We start from the raw sequence: 22,271 nt of genomic DNA on the forward strand, positions 1-22,271 counted from the left end.
ACCCCCGCCCTCACTCCCGCAGGTCCTCCCCTTCTCCGCCCCGCCAGCACGGCCGCGTTCTGGAGCGCCGCAGTCTCCCGCTGCGGGCTCGGGTAGCGGAGAGGGCTTGGAGGAGGGGGCCGTGAGCGCCCCCGCGAGAGTGGCCTGGCTGCAGGTGGCAAGGCAGGTGAAGTGCAGGCACCCGAGGGGCGCAAAGAAGGAGGAAGGCGTGGGGCGGGGAGTGCAAGGAGACAGGGACCCCAGGGGTGGGGGTGACGGTGGGAAGGAGGAGGGGTTGGGGGAGGGCGGCGGAGGAGGTGTTGGGTCCGGCCAGCGCGCGAGAGAGCTGCAGAAGAGCTGGCTCAGACCTTAATCAGAGCTCTCGCCAGCTCCTTGCAGCCGCCGCAGCGCCTCCGCAAAGAAGGACGTGCCGACCCAGCTGTGAGCCCAAGGCAGCGGCCCGCGTCGGGGTTGGCTGGGCGTGAGCTGGGAGACCGAGCTGTGAGCGCAAAGGGAGCTGGAGAGAGGGCTGCGGCATCTCCAGTCGCCCCGGAGCACACACGACCAGCGGGGCGGCGGGATCAAGGGCCGCGCCGCCCGGAGGCCGCCCCTGAGCGGGTCTCGCAGCCCCGCCGTCCAGCGGTCCCTGGCCCGCTCCCGCCGCCAGCCCGCCAACTCATCCGGGAGCCCGGGGCATGAACGGCTACGGCTCCCCCTATCTGTACATGGGCGGCCCGGTGTCGCAGCCGCCGCGGGCACCCCTGCAGCGCACGCCCAAGTGCGCGCGCTGCCGCAACCACGGCGTACTGTCCTGGCTCAAGGGCCACAAGCGTTACTGCCGCTTCAAGGACTGCACCTGCGAAAAGTGCATCCTCATCATCGAGCGGCAGCGGGTCATGGCTGCGCAGGTGGCGCTGCGCCGGCAGCAGGCCAACGAGAGCCTGGAGAGCCTCATCCCAGACTCGCTGCGCGCTCTCCCAGGGCCCCCGCCGCCTGGGGACGCCGCCGCCGCCCCGCAGCCGCCGCCGGCCTCTCAGCCGTCTCAGCCGCAGCCGCCGCGCCCTGCTGCCGAGTTGGCCGCGGCCGCCACGCTGCGCTGGACCGCCGAGCCGCAGCCCGGGGCTCTGCAGGCGCAGCTCGCCAAGCCAGGTAAGAGTGTCTGAGGTGCGGGAGTTTGGCGGGGCGCGTGGACGAACTTCGGAGTGTCTGCTGCAGCTCCACTTGGGAGGCCTGGAGGCAAAGTTTTGGGAAGTGGGCCTAGCAGAGCTTTCCTTCCCACTCTCCGCCAGGCCGGGGCTTCCTCTCCCGGGAGAAGCCGGCTGAGTCTGGACCCAGCGCGAGTAGCACTCGCGCCCGCAGGGAAGGCGCCTCCGGGGAGCCAAACGACGGGACTGTGCGTCAGGATCGCCAGGTGCCTTCCCAGATTAAAGGGCTCGGAACGTGTCAGATTGAGCAGGGAGACAACCGAGTTGAGACAGGACCAAATTAAAACCCAGGCGCGCACACTCACCACGGTGGGGTCGGGTTTTCCTGGCTGTAGGCTTTAGAGGTCCTCGCCATTCGGGGGTTGGAATGGGTAGGTAGGTGTAGGGAAGGCGCCAAAGCCCACCACTCCTAGCTGGTTGTGCTTCTAGACCGGCCTGGCCCGGCCCAGGAAAATTTGCGTGAGGACAAGTATCCAGCTCTCAGAACCCTGGCCTTTCTAGCTTTGCTCCGTGGCCTCCAGACTCTTGTAACTGGTGAAATAAGTTCCATTTAGCAATGATAGTAAAAAGGTCCCGAAAGGCTCCTGAGCTGACAGCGGGACCATGAATCTGGTGCGCCCAGAATTCACTCCTTTGCAGAACCTCCTAGATCCTTTAACACTGTTCCCCAGGCCGCCCTCAGCTGTCTTCATGGTTTAAAGAAATAAAAAAACAAAATCTGATCCCCCACCACCCATCCGTTTCCATCCAGGCCTCCTGAGCTTGGCAGGCCTGAGCTGAGTCTCTTAGTCTCTCTCTTCCTGGGGAATTTCTGGCTTGCGGTTCTGCCCTGCGCAAGAGCTGTTTTGATGGCTCTTGGAATACAGTAGACATGTGTTTGGTGTTTCTCCTTAACTGGGGCAAGTGTACAAAGGAACACAGCCCACCTTCTCCCGGAAGGGGGCATGCTGGAATTAGGAGTGGGAAGGTCCAGAGCCCTCCTGCAGGTAGTACCGTGGCAAAACTGGTACTTACACTGACCTGCCAGCTCCCTAAAGACGGTACCCCTAGCTTCTGGAGAAAGGCTTTCAGGAGCCCAGGACTGCTTTGTCTGGATCCTGTGGAGCTGAGGAAGTGAGGTGGACTCACCTGTTTCGTGGTGAGTCACGGGTGACTGGCAGGTGGAGTTCTGCTGCCCTTTCAGCAATGCTTTCCAGGCCTGAAGCTCTGAGAACAGCCTGTGTGAGAGTAGAGCTGGGAATTTTAAAGCCTGAAGAGAGTTTGCTGAACTTGGATTTTGTGGATATTTAATCCAAGTTAGCATATAAATATTTCTCAGGAATGCTCGCCAGTTGTCTCTCTTTTGTCTCTCATCTTTTTATATTTATGGAGTTGCCACAGACGAAGGGGAGGGAGGAGAAAAAGGTTTGTTTTTTTTGTCTCCCGTAGGTTTGAATAAATAACTAGGAAGAGTTTGGTCTCAGCTCTAGAAGTGGATTTGTACCAATATATTTTCTTAATTTTTTCCGTTTCCAGTTTTCTGGTTCTGTTTCCCCCAGGACTAGGGCAGAGGCCGGAGTTAATATCAGAGGTAGCATTTTGCAGTGGCCACCTGCCCAGCAGCATTCCTGTGATAGGGCATTGGGTTCTGTGGTCTTTGTCCACGGAGATTCCTTTCACATCCTGTGTTCTTCAGTGTTCTTTGGGATAGCTAAAGTTCATGATTTCTAAAGAGTCACAAAACTGAAAACACAACCCCAGGAGGAGGAGGAGGAGGAGGAGGAGGAGGAGGAGGAGGAGGAGTGAGGGCAGGCAGAAAGGCGGAGTAGGCAGCGGCAGCAGGATACATGCTTTGGGAGAAGAGAAAAAGGAAACGGATTTCAACTGGACAAACCAGAGCTGTGCTCTCTATTTTACTCCTACTTAGTACTCAGGGATAGCCTGAGCCTTCCAAATTGAAAACAAGTAATTGCAAAGGAGAATAGGATTTATCACAAGGAGAGGTCAAAGTGACGACTTTGGGGGACTGAGGCATCAGGGACCAAGGGCTCAGTTTCCAGCTGGCCACCCCCCCATACCTTGTACATTGATGTACACAACTTTTGTTTTCTTCTTTCAATTGCTTTGACCCCATAATTCCATTTTTTAAAAAAAAAGTCAATCACCACTCTGACGGGGAGTGGGGAGAAAGGTAGGATAATAATAGATAATTGTTTAGGAAGACAAACATACAAGTGGATCCAGTCTACGCAGTGCTTGTAGAAATAAAGTCCATTTGGGGTTTAAGTTGAAGAAAACTGCTCATGGAGACTGCCTGCTGCTATAGGTATTATACCCTTTTTGCAGTTGTTCTGATAATGTATTTGTGTATAGCATTCCATATTTATTTAAAAGCATATCAGAACTACTCCTGGATAAGTAGTTCACTAAGTGCAGAGAGTAAGCAAAGCTCTATTGGGATGGTAGGTCCACATGTGCATTAAGTATACAGACCATCAGAAATCTTTAAATATCTGCTGGCAGTGTGGATCTATTACTTTGTGAACTTTGATTTTAAAATGTGGTTTGTCTTTTTGCAGGACAAAGGGCCTCTTTAGTACATAGCTGTGGAGAGAGATTTTTTTTCTTGTACACAAAAGCACATGGAGTCTTTCCTCTCTAGAGATCTTTGAGAAAAGCACATGCCTTAAGGAAGAGTATGTTTGCTGTGAATCACTGGAGGAAAACCACCCAGTTTAGGGAGTGATATATTCACATCAAAACTCAGTTTTGTAACTGGAAGAAATTTTTCTCAAATTCTGCTTTAGATTCTTTAAAGGAATGGGGTTATTTTATCTAATAGTGTAGTATGTTGAATATCCCTTTCAATGTGTGGTGTTTTTAAGGAGAATTTTCATTTTCTAGTGGTTTTTACTTCTAGTTATGAAGTATTCTTTTTTCTTTTTGAATGTGGATTTCTCCTGCTCTTTGATGACCATCTATGATGGACCTGGAATTAATTATTAGATTTTGATTGAGCCCAACATTTTGATTTAAGCTATATATAGCTATATTAAGCTATCTATATCTATATATAGATATATTAAGCTATATGTCTATATATAGACAGATATCTATATATAGATATATTAAGGTATCTATATATAGATATATTAAGCTATATATATCTATAGACATGTTAAGCTATCTATATAGATATACTAAGCTGTATATATCTATTAAAAGCTATATATATAGTTTAAATTTAAATTGTAATTGAAGCTATATATGTGTGTATATATACATACACTATTTAATTCATTTATTCTTCTCCTAAATTCCCTCTACGTTCTTCTCACACTCCTTCTCCCCATGAAAATATAGGAGGCATGAAGATCTTCCAACTGTTAGTGTATCTGAATCAGCAGTTTCAACCAGCCTAGCCAGCCTTTCAGGACGTGGGCTCAAGAGCTGAGGGAAGGGTCACTGCCAAGGTGGAAAGCTAAAGTTACATTCTTTTGTTGTGGCTCCCTCCCCACCCCCAACTTTTCCTCCAGGGGAGTGTCCTGGGTCACCTTAGACTGTGGTGCAATGAGAAGAAAGATCTATGGTTGTAGACTCTTCCTAGGTCTCCATCTGCCATCAAAATGAGTATGTACACGCATTCTTTTAAATGCTCTTAAAAGGAAAAAGAAATCGAAAACATAGTTGGTTAGGAATAAGAGAGCAGGATCAAATGGGAAAGTAGGATCTTCTTTCCTGTTTATTTCTTGGGGGATGGGGGTGGAGCAAACAAGATTAACTATAGGGGGAGAAGTAAGGAGATTTTGGAAAACTGCCTTTATTTTATTTTTCCTCTTGCCCTGCCCCTCCTAGCATCTTTATGCTTGCCTCTGGGCTTTTCTGCTCCAGCTTGACTGGATCCTGCAAGGTCCACTTCCTTTTTTTTAAAATTTTTTTTCCCCAAAGAGAAGCACCTGCAAGTGCAATGGTTGTTACGGAACACTCGTCCAGGCCAGGATGAGAAGCCCTCTGACTGTTGGCTAGGAGGAAATGAAAAGCAGGAAATACTTGAAAAACCATTTATGAAGTGTACCTGTGAATTGAAAAACAGGGTCTCATTTTAAGATGGCTTGATTTGAGGGTGAGGGTCTTGACTCAGTTGCATTTTAAAAAACAAAACCCAACCAAATAAAAAGGAATATGCATACAGGCACTAAGGTCTCTTCCAAACCCCAACCCAGGGCTGGCTCTTGGGGCTGGGATGCTGCTGGGGACGGGTCTTCCCAGCTCTTGGCCTGGCTGGTTTGCACGCAGTGCAGATGGTGTGTATGTGTTGTGGAGGGTTGTGGCAGCTGGCCCAGGACTGGAACCCTGGCCACAGTGGGCTCAAAGTAGGGGCAAAGATAGGAGGCAGCGCCTCCCTGGGGCTGCACTGGACTGCCGTCCCCTTGCACCAGGGGGTCGGAGCTGCAGTTGAGCCCAGCTCTTTGCCGCCTGCTAGAGACGGCTCTTCCTTGGTCACCGTCAGGAAGCAGCTGACACAGGTACATCCCTTGCCTCTCCCTCGTCCAGCTCTTGGGCCTCTGCTCCCTCTCTGCTCTTCCTGAGCTTCACTACCCTGTCCTTCCCAAGGCAGGAGTCCCGAGGTGAGTTGCCAGCTTTTGCAAAAATCATGCAAACAAAAAATAGGATGCCAATATTGCATGGGACATACTTTTACTAGAAAGCCTTCATTGTTTACTTGATGTTCCCACTTAACTGGACATCCTGTTATTTTATCTGGCAACCATAGGCCTAGGCCTTCCTCACCCAGCCCTGGTAACCACGCAGGGCGCCCCTTGGTGGTGGGGTTGCCTGTGCTCATCTCCTAGTTCTTTCTCTGCAGAGTCAGGGAGGTGCTGGGGTCCATCCTGTGGATCTGGAACCGTTTGGCAGGAAAAACGAGAGTGTGTTCCACGTCTAGGAACCAGAGGTCTACTGCCATCTGGGAAAGAACCTCTCCCCACCTCCAAATCACTCTTTGGTGTTATAAATCTGGAGGATAGCCGTGCTCTCGACTTACACAACCAACTTTTCTTTTTCTCTGATGGATGAACTCCCGGTTTTAAAAGATTACAGTAATCACAGGAGGACAGTGTAAATCGAATCTGATAGCAATAACTTTCGGAGAAGGTCAGGCTCAAGTGAAATGTTACCAAGCAACAGGCATTTTGTTTGCAAAATACAATCAAAGAGCATTGATGAGAAATTCTTTGCTGCAGCCAGTCAGCACTTTCTGCTAACAGCTTTACAGAGAGAAAAGGAATAAATCTTCATAAATCAAAGTCCCTGGAGGACTCGGAGCCCCTTTCTGGAAATGTTGCACTTCTTCCTGATAGGAAGGAGGACTAAGCCCAGTAAAAAGCCATTTGCCTGCCTGCCTTCCTCCTCTTTCTTTCTCTTCCTTTCTTCCTCGCCTCTTGCTTTTTTCCTTTCTTCCCCCTTTAAACCTTTTGCAGCCCCTTAGCCATTAACTGCTCAGGTCCTTGGACCCCCTTGTCTAGTCCTGTGTGGCTCTGATGGCTTGTGCATGGGTGCTCATGGCAGAGGTGGAGGATGCAGTGGTAGGACAGCTGGTCCTCACAGGTCCACTGCCTTGTGATTGTGTCAGTTATGTCCCACATTGCCTTAGTGAGTAATCCCCTTGCCCAAGCAATGCATACTACAGTTCTCAGAAGGGAAACTAAAATAACTAGGTATGGGTTTGTTTGTTTGTTTGTTTGTTTTGCATTTTATTGTATAAATAGCTATAAAAGGTACAATCAAGTACCAAATAACAATAATAATTATGAAAAACTTAAGACTCAGCACATCATTTCTTTATAAAATCTCCAATCTCTTGATTACAACTAGACAGATATAAATTTTACAGAGCTGGAATTAGTGTTCCACGTTTTTCCCACTGATTGTTACTTTGTTTAGTATATATCTCTAGCACCCATAATCTTTATATGTAAGCATTTAAAACAATATTTCCTCCTGTGAAGACACTATGGTCTGCCCAGCTGCTATCCTTGGAGTTATTTGCTGTATTTCACTGTAAAATATAACCAACTGCAGCTTACTTGGAATTTTGCAAAAGATTAGTCAGTAAACTGTAAGCTTCTCTGTGGTCAAGAGGCAGTGCTTTGATCACCTCTGTATAATCTTACCCAAGACAGTGCATGAGAGCATAGGAAGGCATTTAGGGGTATTTGTTAAATAGATGGATGAGTAGACAGGTGCATTTTGGAAGGTACCAAATAAACGTGTAGATTTGTAGGTAATTTCCCCTCTGCTTCTTGGAAGATATTCCCTTTTGAGTCAAGAAAGAGATCAAAACTAAATTTTTACAAAATATATGAGGTCCACAGTTGCAAACTATACTTCCTTCAGCCCAGTCCTGTCTATAGCAATATTCCCCCAAAACATAGTGTCAAGGAACCACTCTGATTCCTTCATACATTATTAATTCAGTGTTGTTGATGATTGTTTTAAAAAGCAAAGCATGGCTCTTTTTTATTTTTTTTATTTTTTTTAACTTTTCACAACTCTCCCCAACCCGGCAACCCACCCCAGGAAGAAAAGGAAAGTTTTTAGACTGAGATCATTCCCTGGTGTTCTTTAGATTTTCAGCTATTCAGTTTTTTTTTTTTTTTTTTTTTTTTTTTTTTTGATTCATCACTTCTAGTGTGAGATAAAGGTAACAGAAAATGTGAAACGTTTGTCTACGGTTAGAATTCTGACTAGGCAATGGTCTCCTGTAAAAGTCCCATCCTGCCTGGGCTCCTTCCCTTGCCACTGCTATGAGATTTGTGTGCTTTGAAAACTACCCATCAAGGACCTGTTATTTAGAGGTGTGTTCCTCACAGCTCAAGTGAACAGATGAGGATATGACAATCTATGTTTCAAAATGCATGACATGATTTCAAAAGGATAGGGGAGTCCAGTGACTTTTGAGCTAGGAAATATTCCTCTCTGCCAATTTTTCTGTATTTTCATTGTGTGTGTAAGAACTATTTTGTTTTTGTAGATATAATTGGATAGAATGGATACAACCTATGACATCTAAGTCAGAAAGATTTTTCACTTTTTTTTTAGACGGAGTCTCATTCTGTCACCCAGGCTGGAGTGCAGTGGCGCGATCTCGGCTCACTGCAAGCTCTGCCTCCCGGGTTCACACCATTCTCCTGCCTCAGCCTCCCAAGTAGCTGGAACTACAGGCATGTGCCACCACGCTCGGCTAAATTTTTTGTTTTTTTAGTAGAGACAGGGTTTCACCGTGTTAGGCAGGATGGTCTCGATCTCCTGACCTCGAGATCTGCCCGCCTCGGCCTCCAGAAGTACTGGGATGACAGGCATGAGGCACCATGCCTGGCCAGATTTCTCACTTTTATGCATCTTGAGCAGAATATTTGTTTCTCATATGTGATAGACTTCCTCAAAGTATTTGAAATGATACATGTTTTTTTTTACTAAATTGCATTTTCATATGAAAAACTCCCCTAAAGAAAGTTACATTTTCAAACTGTAATTTTAGATTGAAAGCACTTTTATAAGTGTTTATTTTCTCTCCCTATTTAAAAGTCTTGTAGCAAAAAAAAAAAAAAAAAAAAAAAGTATTATATCATGGCATATATATTTTGAAGTTGGTAGCATTGTTATCTATAGAAAACTTTTCTTTTTAATTGAATATCTACTTTTAAAAACCTCTTTACCCTAGGGCAGAGTTTATTTCAGGGATAGCTGTAAGTGTTTCTACCCCATGAAATATGAAACGGAAGAGTGAATATTTGGTAAGATTTTAAAAATATCTACATGTTTAGCAATAGAAGCAGCATATTGCATCACTTTCAGTAATATTGGTAATATTCGATAAAATTGATTTCTTCTCTGTTTAATAGTTTTGACTTTCTATACCCATCTACTAGGGGTAAAAATATTATCAGTTGAAATACACTCTTAATATTCTAGGAATTAGCGTTTCAGTTTCAAGAAGAAAGAAGGTAAAGTGTTTCAGGAGTATTTCCTATTTTATTTTGTTAGTTGGCAGTTTCACAGTTCCATGTCTAAAAAGGCCTTTGTGTTTTAAACCAACTAGAATGATTTGTAAAGTTTATTTAGGAAAAAATCTGGAGATGTAAAGAGGTACCTATTATTAAATTACACTTTATCACTGGCCTCAGAACTCACCCTCTATAATTACCTGTGAAAGTCTGTATTTATAATAGAATAATTTACAATATATTTAGTTTAGGTGCAATAATACAACCAGTGCTAGAGACCACAGTGCCACAAAATTGCAGGGACTGTATATTCTGCCCTTCAGAAATTATTGTTTGGTGAGGAGTTATTCTTGATGCAAAGTCAGAGGCTAGTCTTCCTTTGCCTAGTTTTGAAACTCCAACAGCCTTAGATGTTGATGGGGATTCGGCTCACCCAGCACTCCTTAGCAGGACTTTGTGTGTGGCTCAGGTGCATAAGCCTCACAGGTGTGCTCTGCTTGTTGTTCTTTCATCATCTTTGTCTTTCCTTTGAACACAGTATAAACAGTGCTGAGCTCAGGTGGTTGGTTGGTTTACACTGAATTTGTAGATTTGATTCCTGTGACATCCTCTTAGCTTTTCTCATATTTTGGCCATAGCCAGACAGCACAGAAACCTGCGGAGAAAGTATGGAGACTTCAGTGTAATCTGTCACCACTCCTTGACAAGTAACCAGAAGTGCATGATGCACTAGCATGTCCCAGTAGCAGGGGCAAAGGGTTACACAACAAAATGAGAAAGTGACTTTCACAGTCTGAGAGTTCACAGTTGCTGAACAAGCTGGCACTGACATAAGATTCCACTACCGTCTCTTCCGCAGAACTTAGGAAAATAGGTACACGAGTGGAATTTTGTATTGTCAGACTTGTAATCCTGGTATCAAGTATTCAGTTGATTGGGACAGTATATCTGTTGCTATGTTGAAAAAAAAAAAAGACTCCATTTTTGTAATGGTAGAGTCATTAGGTTAGTGAGAACCTCATTCGCTAATTCCCCTTTCAGTTGCCTTCTGCTGTTTGATCCACTTTTTTCCTGAAGCCAGAAGTGTACTGTGGAAGAGTCATTTTGGTTGACAGACCTGAGAAAACACTTCCTAATATGTTTTCAGTGTTTGAAACTTATCCAAAGCGGGGCAGGGAGGGGGATGTACCTTTTAAAACACAAAGCTATTTGGTTCACATATTTCTTTTAAAAATAGTTGAGCTGGCTGGGCATGGTGGCTCACTCCTGTAATCCCAGAACTTTGGGAGGCTGAAGTGAGTGGATCACGAGGTCAGGAGTTCGAGACCAGCCTGGTCAACATAGTGAAACCCTGTCTGTACTAAAAATAGAAAAGTTAGCCAGGTATGGTGGCACACACCTGTAGTCCCAGCTACTCGGGAGGCTGAGGCAGGAGAATCACTTGAACCCAGGGGGCAGAGGTTGTAGTGAGCCGAGACCACCACTGCACTCCAGCCTGGGTGACAGAGTGAGACTCTGTCTCAAAAAAAGAAAAAGTTGAGCTTTGAGCTTTCCATCTGTGCCTATGTACCCTTTATTCCCAGGAAGGACTAGTTGTTTTTCTTGCTTAAAGAAATCTCCTCATTCTCTATATTACTATGACACTGTGTAGCATATTTTTTTCTTTTTTTTTATTGTGGTATACATAACAAAATTTACAATTTTAACCATTTTCAGGGGTACAATTCAGTGGCATTAAGTTTATTCAAAATGTGCAACCATCACCACCATCCCTCTTCAGAACTTTTTCATCATTCCAGATGGAAACTCCATACCCATGAAACAATAACTCCCCATTCCCTTTTCCTCCCAGCCCCTGGCGACCACCATACTACTTTCTCTCTGAATTTCCCTATTCTTGGGATCGAATATAAGTAGAGTCATACAGTATTTGTCCTTTTGTGTCTGACTTATTTCACTTAGCCAGATGTTCTCAAGGTTCATCCATGTTACAACATGTTTCAGAATTCCATTCCTGAGGCTGAATAATATCCCACTCTGTGTGTGTATGTGTGTGTGTACACCACGTTTTATACATTCATGCATTGATGGACATTTGGGTTGCTTTCACCTTTCGGCTATTGTGAATGTTACTGCTGTGAACATTGGTATACGATGTGTGTCATATTTGAGGCTTAGCAAATGCTGCCAGGCCCTGTTTGCTTTTTCTCCCGCATGTGTGTCTTACTTCCCCAGCTGGAAGATAAGGTCCATAAGTTAGGCGTGGGTCTTACACTTCTTGGTGTTTTTCATCCTTTATTCTGTTTCTCCCAGTATCTTGCAGAAATATAAATACTTGGTGCTGATAATAATAATTAGGCTAAAGTTAAAAAAATAAGGAAACTGTTTAGAAGTACACAGTATTTTAAAGAAGTACTTTATGTCCATATTTACATGGGGATAGTATTTCACTTGTTTTTCCAATTTCTAAAAGTGATAGTATATTAATATACATCACTTTTCAAGTGTTTAATAATTTTCAAATGTTTAATAATAGAGTAATAGCCAAGAAGTGTGTATGGGTCATGAGTCAGGAAAGTTTAAATAGATCTAGCTGATTATAAAGTAAATCTATAGAAGCTTTTTTGTTGCTGTTTTTCTCTTGGATCAAGGACATGAGTTCAAATACCACATTAACTCAAGAGGTAAAAGCTGTGTCTCCCATCCTAAGAAGCTGTAGGAGAGAAAATGGCTTCATTGTATATGACGCAAATGAACCTCTCATTGGAAACCTTATATTTTGTATTAAAAAAGCAGTTTAATTAAAATGCAAATTTGGAATAAGTATGAATTCCTATCAGATTTATGTTGATACTTGCACTGAGGTAATTTAAGAGTGTTTTAAAATGTATTTACTTATGTTTGCCACATATTTATTGCTTTGTTAAAGGGCAAAGTTTTGGTTTTTGGTTACACCTGAGATACATCCTGTATTAGAAGAATGTTAATAAGTAGGCCTTTAAGGCTTTTAAAATAAACAACAAGTGTAGGAGAAGATGGTTTCTAGAAGGTGTTTTGATGAAATTTCACAAAGTTTTGTTTTTTTGGTTACACTTAAGATACATCCTGTATTAGAAGAATGTTAATAAGTAGGCCTTTAAGGCTTTCAAAATAAACAACAAGCTTAGGACAAGATGGTTTCTAGAAGGTGCTTTGATGAAATTTCACCAGCTGGCTATCTGTACATAATCAGGTGTACCCACAGAGAAGGCAACAATGAGGCCATTCAGGCAGGGCAGCAGAAAACACAGGCAAAGCAATTGTTTACAATTCAACAACTGGCTCCTTACGAATTTTCATCTTTCGATCAGTTACCCTGGCTTTGAGTAGCCACAGCCAGTGCGTGTTTCAAAAAAGGATAAAACTCCATTTGCAAATAGCTTGCCACTAAAAAATATGTTTCTTTATTATAACGGCCTGTTAGAATTTACTACTGCAAAGCAAACCACTCTGACTCATTCTTTTCTGTGTGCTTAGCCCTGCAATATCACCAGCCGTTAAGTAAAAATGTCCTTAGGTCAACATGGTAAATTTGCTACTGGTTTACTTTATAGCAAGTCTCTGCTTTATTTGGGAAGCTTTTTTTCCCTCCTCCTTTTCATATGATACAAAAAGGTATCTTCAAATTTCACTGGTTTTAAAAAAAAGGTATCTTCAAGTCCTTTCCATGAACGTTACCAGCAAGACAGTTCATGCACAGGTATCTGCCTGGTGCCCCCCGTGGCGGTGGGGTGTGACGCATTGTTTCATTGATGGATAATGCTCCCTTGCAGTTTCACAAACCCTTTCTAGCCACTTCCTTTTTTCCTCTCCAGCAATTTATCCTGCCACCCAGAAGTCATAGCTGGTTTCATTTGCTTTCTAGTCCAAGTTGTTGGCAACCAAGTTTGCCAGTCCCTCAAGTGGCTTCTTATGCAAGATTTCAATGGATAGAGGTATCTTTCACTTCAGCAGTTGAATTAGCTAGCAATTGTACGTGGTAACGTGATGAAACATACTGATTGGTTCATAAGACATATTTAACACAAAATCAACCTATGGGAAAACAGATTTTAGATATTAAAATTCCCTGTGGGTATCTGGATGGTGCTGTCCCTAGATTACAGCTGGGGACCTTATTTGCAGAAGAGGAGCTGGAAGACAAGCTGAGCTCATTTTCCTGTTTCTCCCTGAGCTTTGCTCTTCTAGGAGTCCCCCCGCCAGCCCGCAAAGCTGTCTATTGAGATTGTTACTGCTATGAAAGCCACATCTTCGATGGTTATAGGTTCATGTAGCCATTCTATGTTGAAGGCAAACTTCCTTGCACAAAGCATTCTAGGAAGCCACTCTGATTTCTAGATCTTTATTTACAGGGTTTTTGTTTCATTTGCCAGTGATACAGTCCGAATTTAAAAGGCTTGTAGTATATTATGACCCACTGAGATGCATTTGCTCTTCCAAAAAGCACGTGTACAGGTCTCTTCTGAGCACATCTGTTCCTCTTTATGCACACGAGGAAAAGATTAACTCAGCTGTTCTGTTTTTCAGATTTGACTGAAGAACGACTTGGAGACGGCAACCCGGCAGACAATACAGAGGTCTTTAGTGACAAAGACACTGACCAGAGGAGTTCCCCAGATGTGGCAAAGAGTAAGGGCTGCTTCACCCCTGAGAGCCCTGAGATAGTGTCCGTGGATGAAGGGGGGTACGCTGTCCAGAAAAACGGAGGCAACCCTGAGAGCCGCCCGGACAGCCCCAAGTATCACGCGGAGCAGAATCACCTCCTGATTGAGGGCCCCTCGGGGACTGTTTCTCTGCCCTTCAGCTTGAAAGCCAACAGACCGCCGCTTGAAGTGTTAAAAAAGATATTCCCCAACCAGAAGCCAACAGTGCTTGAGCTCATCCTCAAGGGCTGTGGCGGGGACCTGGTGAGCGCCGTGGAAGTCCTTCTGTCCAGCCGATCCTCAGTCACGGGAGCAGAGCGAACTTCCGCAGAACCCGAGAGTCTAGTGTTGCCCTCCAACGGGCACATCTTTGAACATACCTTGAGCTCCTACCCCATCTCGTCTTCCAAATGGTCTGTGGGATCAGCCTTTCGAGTCCCAGACACCTTGAGGTTTTCTGCCGACTCTAGTAATGTTGTCCCCAATCCCTTGGCTGTGCCTCTGCAGCACCCTTTCCCCCAGCCACCCCGGTACCCGCTGATGCTGAGGAATACTTTGGCGAGAAACCAGTCGAGCCCCTTTTTGCCCAATGATGTCACCCTGTGGAACACCATGACGCTGCAGCAGCAGTATCAGCTGAGGTCCCAGTATGTCAGTCCTTTCCCCAGTAACTCTACCAGCGTCTTCAGAAGCTCACCCGTCCTTCCTGCCCGCGCCACGGAAGACCCTCGGATTTCCATCCCTGATGATGGGTGTCCAATTGTGTCAAAGCAGTCCATTTACACCGAGGACGACTATGATGAGAGGTCTGACTCCTCAGACTCTAGAATACTCAATACATCATCTTAAAGTGGTGCTGGATGGGTGGCGGTCAGGTGACATTTTCTGTGCGTTTTGTCCCCGAGGCATCTGAGGAGAGGCCACATCTTGTGTATGCCCTTTCCTTCTGTTTGACAAAGTGACTGTGCTTGATTCTATACATTAGCAATAAAAACATAACTTATTTAACTTCTTGCACTTCACTGGAAAATGCCAAATAGCTCTGCTCTGTGGCTTTAGTGCTGAATGTTTATTGTAAAAGAGAGTCTAATGTTAAGAATAGTCTTGGGAAGGCTGGGTCCATGGAAGATTTATTTGGGGATGTAAAGCTGAAGGTCAGCCTTGCACCTAAACCCAACCTGGAATGTTAATGAAATAATATACTTGAATGCAATTTTGTAAAAGTGGATTCCTCAGGATATGTGAAACCTAAAGGAAGTGGTTCTGTTGCAAATGGACTATAAACAGGGACATTATATTCTTATGCTAAAAATCCTTGCATTTTAAAGAGAGATGCACTTAAGAATAGAGTGAACTGCTCATATGCTTATTTAAGCTTGGACAGTTTTCAGAGACAAACCCCATTAAGAATTACTCTTTTCACATGGCTGAATCGAAACATGTGTAATGTCAATGTAAAACCAATCACAGCTGTGAACTGCATGAAATGTATTGTGAAATGAACACAAGATTAAGCTTTGTCAGGTTAATGTAGCATGCTAAGGACTCTAGAAAAAAATAAACTAAGAAGACGAACTTGGATTATGTCATTTCTACTTGTGGAAAGAGGATCTCTAAAAATAGAAACTTGATGTAAAAATGACTTACTAATGCATGGGTTAGGAATCAAATTATCAATTAAATGAGACATTCCTGAGAAATATGAATGGCAAAGTTTTAGGGCTACATTCAGAAAGACAGATAATTTGTTCAAGAATGGAGTTAATTCTCTCCATCCATTCATTTATCCAACAGATACTTATTGTGTGCCTACTATGCATAAGAGAATGTGCTTTCCATGTATTGTCCAAGTTATCTACCAGTGAGTCCAAGATAAGCAGGTATTTTTGTGGAGAATCCCATTGAAAACAAAGTAAAAATGGAAAACTCCCAACAATGTACAGTTGAGTGTGGGAAGCAAGGAAAGTGCTTAGCCCAGTACCTGACATAGGAAGTACGCAGTCCATGAAAACTGTTGCTTCTATTCATTAAATTGAGTAGCTTTGCATTCAGAATATAGACGTGCATTCCTTCATTCTTACTTGGAGAACATGGCATTCTGGTTTGAGGCAAGCATTGAAAACCAGGGCTTTTTTCTTTCATTTTAAAAACATTGTTGAAGTGCTGTGTATGACAAACTTCTTGCTCAGATTTTTTTAAGAGAGAATTTTCAAACAGTAATATTCAGTGGTGCTCACACCAACCACTTCTCTGACTGTTTCCATTTTTCAAAGTGCTTGAAAGGTAAGATGACTGCTTAGGTCAGACAATAAACTTATGAATGTGGAAGGGAAAGTAAATAAGCAAATAAATAAAAGCCTCTACATGACAAGGATGCAGAGAGAGCTCCCAGTGCAGGAATAAGTCTTAAAAGGTTCTTCGGTCCTGGGAGGGAGAAGAGCAAGTTCTCTCAGCCTGAGATGCTCCCCACCCTTGAATGGGTTCCCATGGGAAGGGAGATACTTAAAAGAGCCTTCTCATTTTTATTTCCATTGGGCACTTTTGACATGAAAAACCTTTGAGGGGAAAAAATTCCCCGTACTAGTTGGACTAGTATGTATTTAATTGACATAGTTACATAGTAGAGTGTTTAAAAGTAAATATGGGCCAGGCATGGTTGCTCATGCCTATAATCCCAGCACTTTGGGAGGCCGAGGCAGGCAGATCGCTTGAGCTCACGAGTTTGAGACCAGCCTGGGCAACATGGCAAAACCCTGTCTCTACAAAAAATAGCCAGGTGTGGTGGCATGTACCTGTAGTCCCAGCTACTTGGGAGGCTGAGGTGGGAGGATGGCTTGAACTGGGGAGGCGGAAGTTGCAGTGAGCAGAGATTGTACCACTGTACTCTAGCCTGGGCCATAGAGCCAGACCTTGTCTCAAAAAAAATAAAATAAAATAAAAATAAATGTGGTTTCTTGTTAAGGTTATATTTAAACATTAATGTTTATATAAGGAAGAAAGGGCATGGAGGAGAAAGTGGTTTGCCCCGATTCTAAAGACATGTCCAGGACATTTTTTGTAGCAACGAAGTGCTGATGTCTGGACCTATCTAGGACAAATGTATTTTAAAGGCATCTTCATTGCAAAAGTTTACCCACATTTAACAAGCAATAATGATAATGTACCACAGCACCGAAGCCAAGATGCTACAAAGCTTGTCCTCAGATATTACTTCTTCAGGTCGAACCACCCAAACTGAACAAAACCTCACTGATACGGCATCCTTACAGCTTGATTTTGCCTATGAATCATTATCATTGACCTCTTTATGATGGCCAGCAAAATGGAATTATCTGTAAAGCAGTTTATTTGTGGGCTAGTGCAGGTATGTTTGGTCCTCAGTATAATCTGAAAAAAGAGGCTTGGCACGGTGGCTCATGCCTGTAATCCCAGCACTTTGGGAGGCTGAGGTAGGTGGATCACCTGAGGTCAGGAGTTTGAGACCAGCCTGGTCAACATGGTGAAACCCGTCTCTACTAAAAATACAAAAATTAGCCAGGCATGGTGGAGGGTACCTGTAGTCCCAACTACTCAGGAGGCTGAGGCAGGGAATCGCTTGAATCCGGGAGGTGGAGGTTGCAGTGAGCCGAGATCATGCCACTGCACTCCAGTCTGGGTGACAGAGTGAGATTTCATCTCAAAAAAAAAAAAAAAAAAAAAAAATCTAAAGAAGTGTTTGCTTCAGTGGGGTAAGTGTGGTCAGGGGTCAGAAATGAGAAATTGGGTGTTAAGATCCTATGTCCTCCCAGCATTCAGTTTTACTCCCTCTGAGTCCCGATTTCTGAGCACCCTCTGGTTAAAGAGGCAAACCTCTTGGATTCTAACTCAGCTCTTAGAGACTATCCTGCCGCAGCATGTAGAATTCAAGGGAAATGAATACTCATCTGCCCACAGGTTCTCAGTCATTCTTTCACAGGAAACTGAACATCTGGATGAAGAGAAAAAAACCAACTTCTGTTTTAATTCCCTCTGTCACACAGGCAACACATGTGGGGGCCGGGCTAGGCTGTACACTTTCAGTTTTCATCAACTGATGTTTGACTTGTGTGTCAACCCAGTCTTAGAGAAAGTTAATCCACATTAAACCACAATGCCTCTTCTCCCTTCTGGTGGATCTGCCCACTCCTAGTGTTGGTGTAAATGCTTTGTTTGTCTAAGATGCTGTGAGTGTGGGTGGTTTAGTTACGTTCTAGAGCATTCGTGTCAAAGTGTGGTCCATGTACCCAGATGCTTAATTTCTAGTGTGGATTCCTGGGCCTGACTTGTTGAGTCAGAATCCCTGGTAGTCTAAGCAGGAGATTTTTATCATCCTCTCCAGGTAATGTGTACACTCACTAAGATGTGAGAATGACCTCCCTCTTCATCACATCCTTGGGTTTTCTTTTTAGATCTATGCCATGTAAAAGGGCTGAAGGCTATACACTTTTATGCTGAGATGTTAAGCCCTTTCTCCCCCATTCCCACCTACTTTTCTAGGGCAAGGGTAAACATCAACATGTAAACAGTCTTAGAACATACCCTAGATCTAGTTCAATGTTGGCATCAATGTCAATTATTAGGTTGAGTATACATTTGGGATCAGACTTGCTTGTTTCTGGAAATTTGGTTGGTGAAGGACCTCATAAGAGCTTAAACGTGCTATTCTTTCCCCCAAGGGGAGGGCCAGAATTTTTGGCACTGCTGATCCTTCTAGCTGTCCCATGATTTCCAGTTTACTAGTGACATCTGGGAATAGGTTTTGCCCTCGAGATTTGAGCTTTAAGAAATAGCAACATTCTTGTTGATGGGGGTGGGAGGAAGTAGTTTTATAGATGAATGGAGAAGCAAGACATTTGTTAGGTACATGGATATGGTTGAAATTAACGGTAGGGCAAACTTGAGAGGCACAGGTACCAGAGAAAGGGGGCAGTGATTCTGGACCACTGGTCCAGGCTGTTAAGTTCGTCAACAGGCTCATAAGAGCCTAAGAACATTTCAAATTTATAAAAAGAAACAGGACTAGAGAAGGAGGTAAGAGGTGTAACAGTTCTGTATTACCAGACTTGCTCTTTAGGGACTCAAATCCCAAGGTCCCTAGCTTGCCCTAAGGATAGAGGGGGTGGGAGTGGTGGGAGAAGGAGCATCTTGAGAACATTTGTTGGGTGCCCAGAAAACAGGCTTTGACTGCATTTGAACTGACATATTTGAAAAATGAACTTTATTTCACTGCATACTGTTTCAGTGATTCATTCTTTATATGTGCATTTACTCAGCAGAAGTGAGTCGAAAATAAGATGGATGCTAAATTTATATGTTAATTTTAATATTGAAGCTATCTTATATTTGAAGAATAAGATCAATGCTTCAATTTCATTTCTTATGTGGTACTGAACATTGTCATTACTGGAAAAAAAATCATTTCTGAATGCATCCTCCCCAAATTCTAATCTCAGAGGGCAGAGGAGGCTCAGGAGAGGCAATCTTGCCTTTTGTTGATGGTCTATTCTGGATATGCTTCAATGTTCCCACAGTATCATTTACTATTTCAGTGTGAAGGGTAAATAGGAAAGGTAGTGGTTTATCCCTTAAATTACAATGGAGTTTATTTACTAATTGGATTCTGAGAGTTTGCTGAGACTGTTAGGCTATGTCAAGAGTTTCATATATCCCATGGGAAAAGCCACTGGACTTAACCAAAAGTAAACTCAGCAGTTATTGAGAAAAATTATCACTTCAGAAGACTTGAGTCACTGCTTGTTGGTTTTAGACCATGACCTCATCCTGCCACTGTGATTTAAATGAAAGATTCCTAAGATCTGTGGAAGTATCTCTGTCTCCTAGCTAAATATGGCAGAACCAGATGTGTGATGGTTGCTATAGAGGGAGGGTGGGTGAGTTAAACGTGGGACCTTTCTCAGCCCCAGGAGCTGCTATGGCAATACCAGTGGGCTCTGTCCTCACTAGCAGACTGCTGGCTGTCCATGCAGTCCCTGGCTTTCCTTGTTGCTTCTGCCTTCAGGGATCACTGGGTGAAATAGGCTGCTGTGGTGGCTATCCATTTTGGGTCCAGCCAAGGGGCAAGTGGGGCCTCAGATCCAGAGTGGGTGCCCTTTTCAAATTTGTCAGACCAGAAAACGTGCTGTTTTAGAAGCCTTTTTCTACTTTGCTCAAAGGTATACCAAAGTCTATCAGAGACCCTAGAGAAAGAGAGAGAAAGAAAAATGAATGAGTTGCTAGAGAACAGCTTGAGCATTGAAAGGAATAGCTGTGGAAGGCATGGATAAATAAATCTTTGTCAACCTATCTCCTTTGGCCTGTCCCCCTTGAGAAAATAGGAAGTAGTTTCAATTAGAGTTTCAAAAAAATCTCACTCAATGGATTTGAGATTAAAAATGAAGGGAGATGTTGGAAAGGGAGCTGGGAGAACTAGCCTTTATTGAGCATCTACTACCTGCATCTGTTAGGTCAGCCCACCATTCTGACCTCAGTATATCTCTGTGGATTGTCCCTGATCTAAAACCAGCTCAGGCCACCAGCAACCAGGTGGGCATACATCATTTGGGGCTGCCTGAGTAGACAGCAGCATATGTAAAACAACACGAATGAATGAATATGCCCACAGCAAACACTGATTTATGCAGTTTTCTTTTCTTTTCCTTTCTTTTTTTTTGAGATGGAGTCTCACTTTGTCGCCAAGCTGGAGTACAGTAGCATGATCTCAGTTCACTGCAACCTCCGCCTCCCGGGTTCAAACAATTCTCCTGCCTCAGCCTCCAGAGTAGCTGGGACTGCAGGTGTGCACCATCACAGCTGGTTGATTTTTGTATTTTTAGTAGAGATGGGGTTTCACCATATTGGCCAGGATGGTCTTGATCTCCTGACTTCATGATCCGCCCGTCTCGGCCTCCCAAAGTGCTGGGATTACAGGTGTGAGCCACTGCGCCCAGGTGATTTATTTATTCAGTTTTCTATCTTCAAGACAGCCCTGTGAACCAGCATGTCTGCATATCTCTAATACAGTAATATTTGAGATTCACTGCAGATCCTGAATCTTCAAGAAACATTATGTCTAATGCAGCTTAGTATTAAAGATATCTTATTGTATCCAGAGTTTTGAGAATTTGGATAATGCTTTGTATACCACTGTTTATACCCTTAGAGAAAATCTTATTAATCCAACACTGATTTAGTCAAATTAGCAATTCAAAGCACCTGCTAGGTATTATTTTGAAACATTATCTAAATCCAACCCAAATGCAAATTAATTTATTAAAAAACAATTCTAGCCAGGCACGGTGGCTCACGCCTGTAATCCCAGCATTTTGGGAGGCCGAGGCAGGTGGATCACAAGGTCAGGAGTTTGAGAGCAGCCTGACCAACATGGTGAAACCCCGTCTCTACTAAAAATACAAAAATTAGCCAGGCGTGGTGGCATGCGCCTGTAATCCTGGCCACTCGGGAGGCTGAGGCAGGAGAATAGCTTGAACCCGGGAGGTGGAGGTTGTGGTGAGCCGAGATCGTGCCATTGCACTCCAGCCTGGGCAACAAGAGCAAAACTCAATCTCAAGAAAACCAAAAACCAAAAAACAAAACAAAACAAAACCCGATTCTACCCAGAATCCCACATTTTTCAAAACTGGTTTGGAGTTAAGTGAACACAGGAGTGAGCATTCAAAAAGCACTTATTCTGGCTGGGTGTGGTGGCTCATAGCTGTAATCCCAGCACTTTGGGAGGCCAAGGTGGGAGGATCACTTGAGCCCAGGAGTTTGGGACCAGCCTAGGCAACATAGTGAGACCTCATCTCTACAAAAAATTTTAAAAAGCTGTGGTGGTACACACCTGTAGCCCTAGCTACTCGGGAAGCTGAGACAGGAGGATCTGTTGAGCCCAGGAGTTCGACGTTGCAGTAAGCTATGATTGTGCCATTGCACTGTAGCCCAGGCGGCAGAGCAAGACCCTGTCTCTTAATAATAAATTTAAAAAGCACTTTACTCTGTGCTAGCCATTGTTAACATCTATTAACTCATTTAATCCTCTCAACAACCACATGAGGTCAGTAGATCACCATTCCTGTTTCGCAGATGAGGAAGCAAAGAAGTAACTTTCTCAAGGTCAGTTATCTGGAAGGGGTGGATGTGGGCTTTGGTTTCAGGACTTTGGATCCAGTTTATGGGCTAGGGAGTTCACAGGGCTTTTTGGAGCTCCTGGACCTTTGCCCAGCCACTTGGCTTTCTCCTAGGCCCGAAGCCGCCTCCATCAGAGGTGGGAGTTGCGGCCGTGGCTGTCGAGGGCAACCCCCGGGAGCCTGAGAGGACATGGCGTGAAACCCTGCAGGTGAGAGCGACCAGGACCTTCCCTTTTCCTGTGTCGCCTGCCTGAATGGTCTTCCCGGCTCTGCTGC

The 22,271-nt window shown here is 44.1% G+C and overlaps 1 protein-coding gene across 1 annotated transcript; it reads left to right on the forward strand.

The window, feature by feature from the left end:
* Positions 1 to 327: 327 nt before the first annotated feature.
* On the forward strand, positions 328 to 15,425 carry DMRT3 (doublesex and mab-3 related transcription factor 3). Its single transcript, XM_010364417.2, has 2 exons — positions 328 to 1,128; positions 13,736 to 15,425. Exons 1-2 carry the CDS (start codon positions 675 to 677, stop codon positions 14,698 to 14,700), a joined length of 1,419 nt encoding a protein of 472 aa, XP_010362719.1. The 5' UTR covers positions 328 to 674; the 3' UTR covers positions 14,701 to 15,425.
* The last annotated feature ends 6,846 nt before the right edge of the window (positions 15,426 to 22,271 follow it).

Source organism: Rhinopithecus roxellana, chromosome 16 (assembly GCF_007565055.1).
Source record: "Rhinopithecus roxellana isolate Shanxi Qingling chromosome 16, ASM756505v1, whole genome shotgun sequence".
NCBI lineage: Eukaryota > Metazoa > Chordata > Mammalia > Primates > Cercopithecidae > Rhinopithecus > Rhinopithecus roxellana.

Excerpts from the sequence above, each read along its gene's own strand:
- DMRT3 (XM_010364417.2), top strand. The coding sequence starts at position 675 with ATGAACGGCTACGGCTCCCCCTATCTGTACATGGGCGGCCCGGTGTCG. Across the intron at positions 1,129-13,735 it reads GGCGCAGCTCGCCAAGCCAG|ATTTGACTGAAGAACGACTT; the intron begins GTAAGAGTGTCT and ends TCTGTTTTTCAG.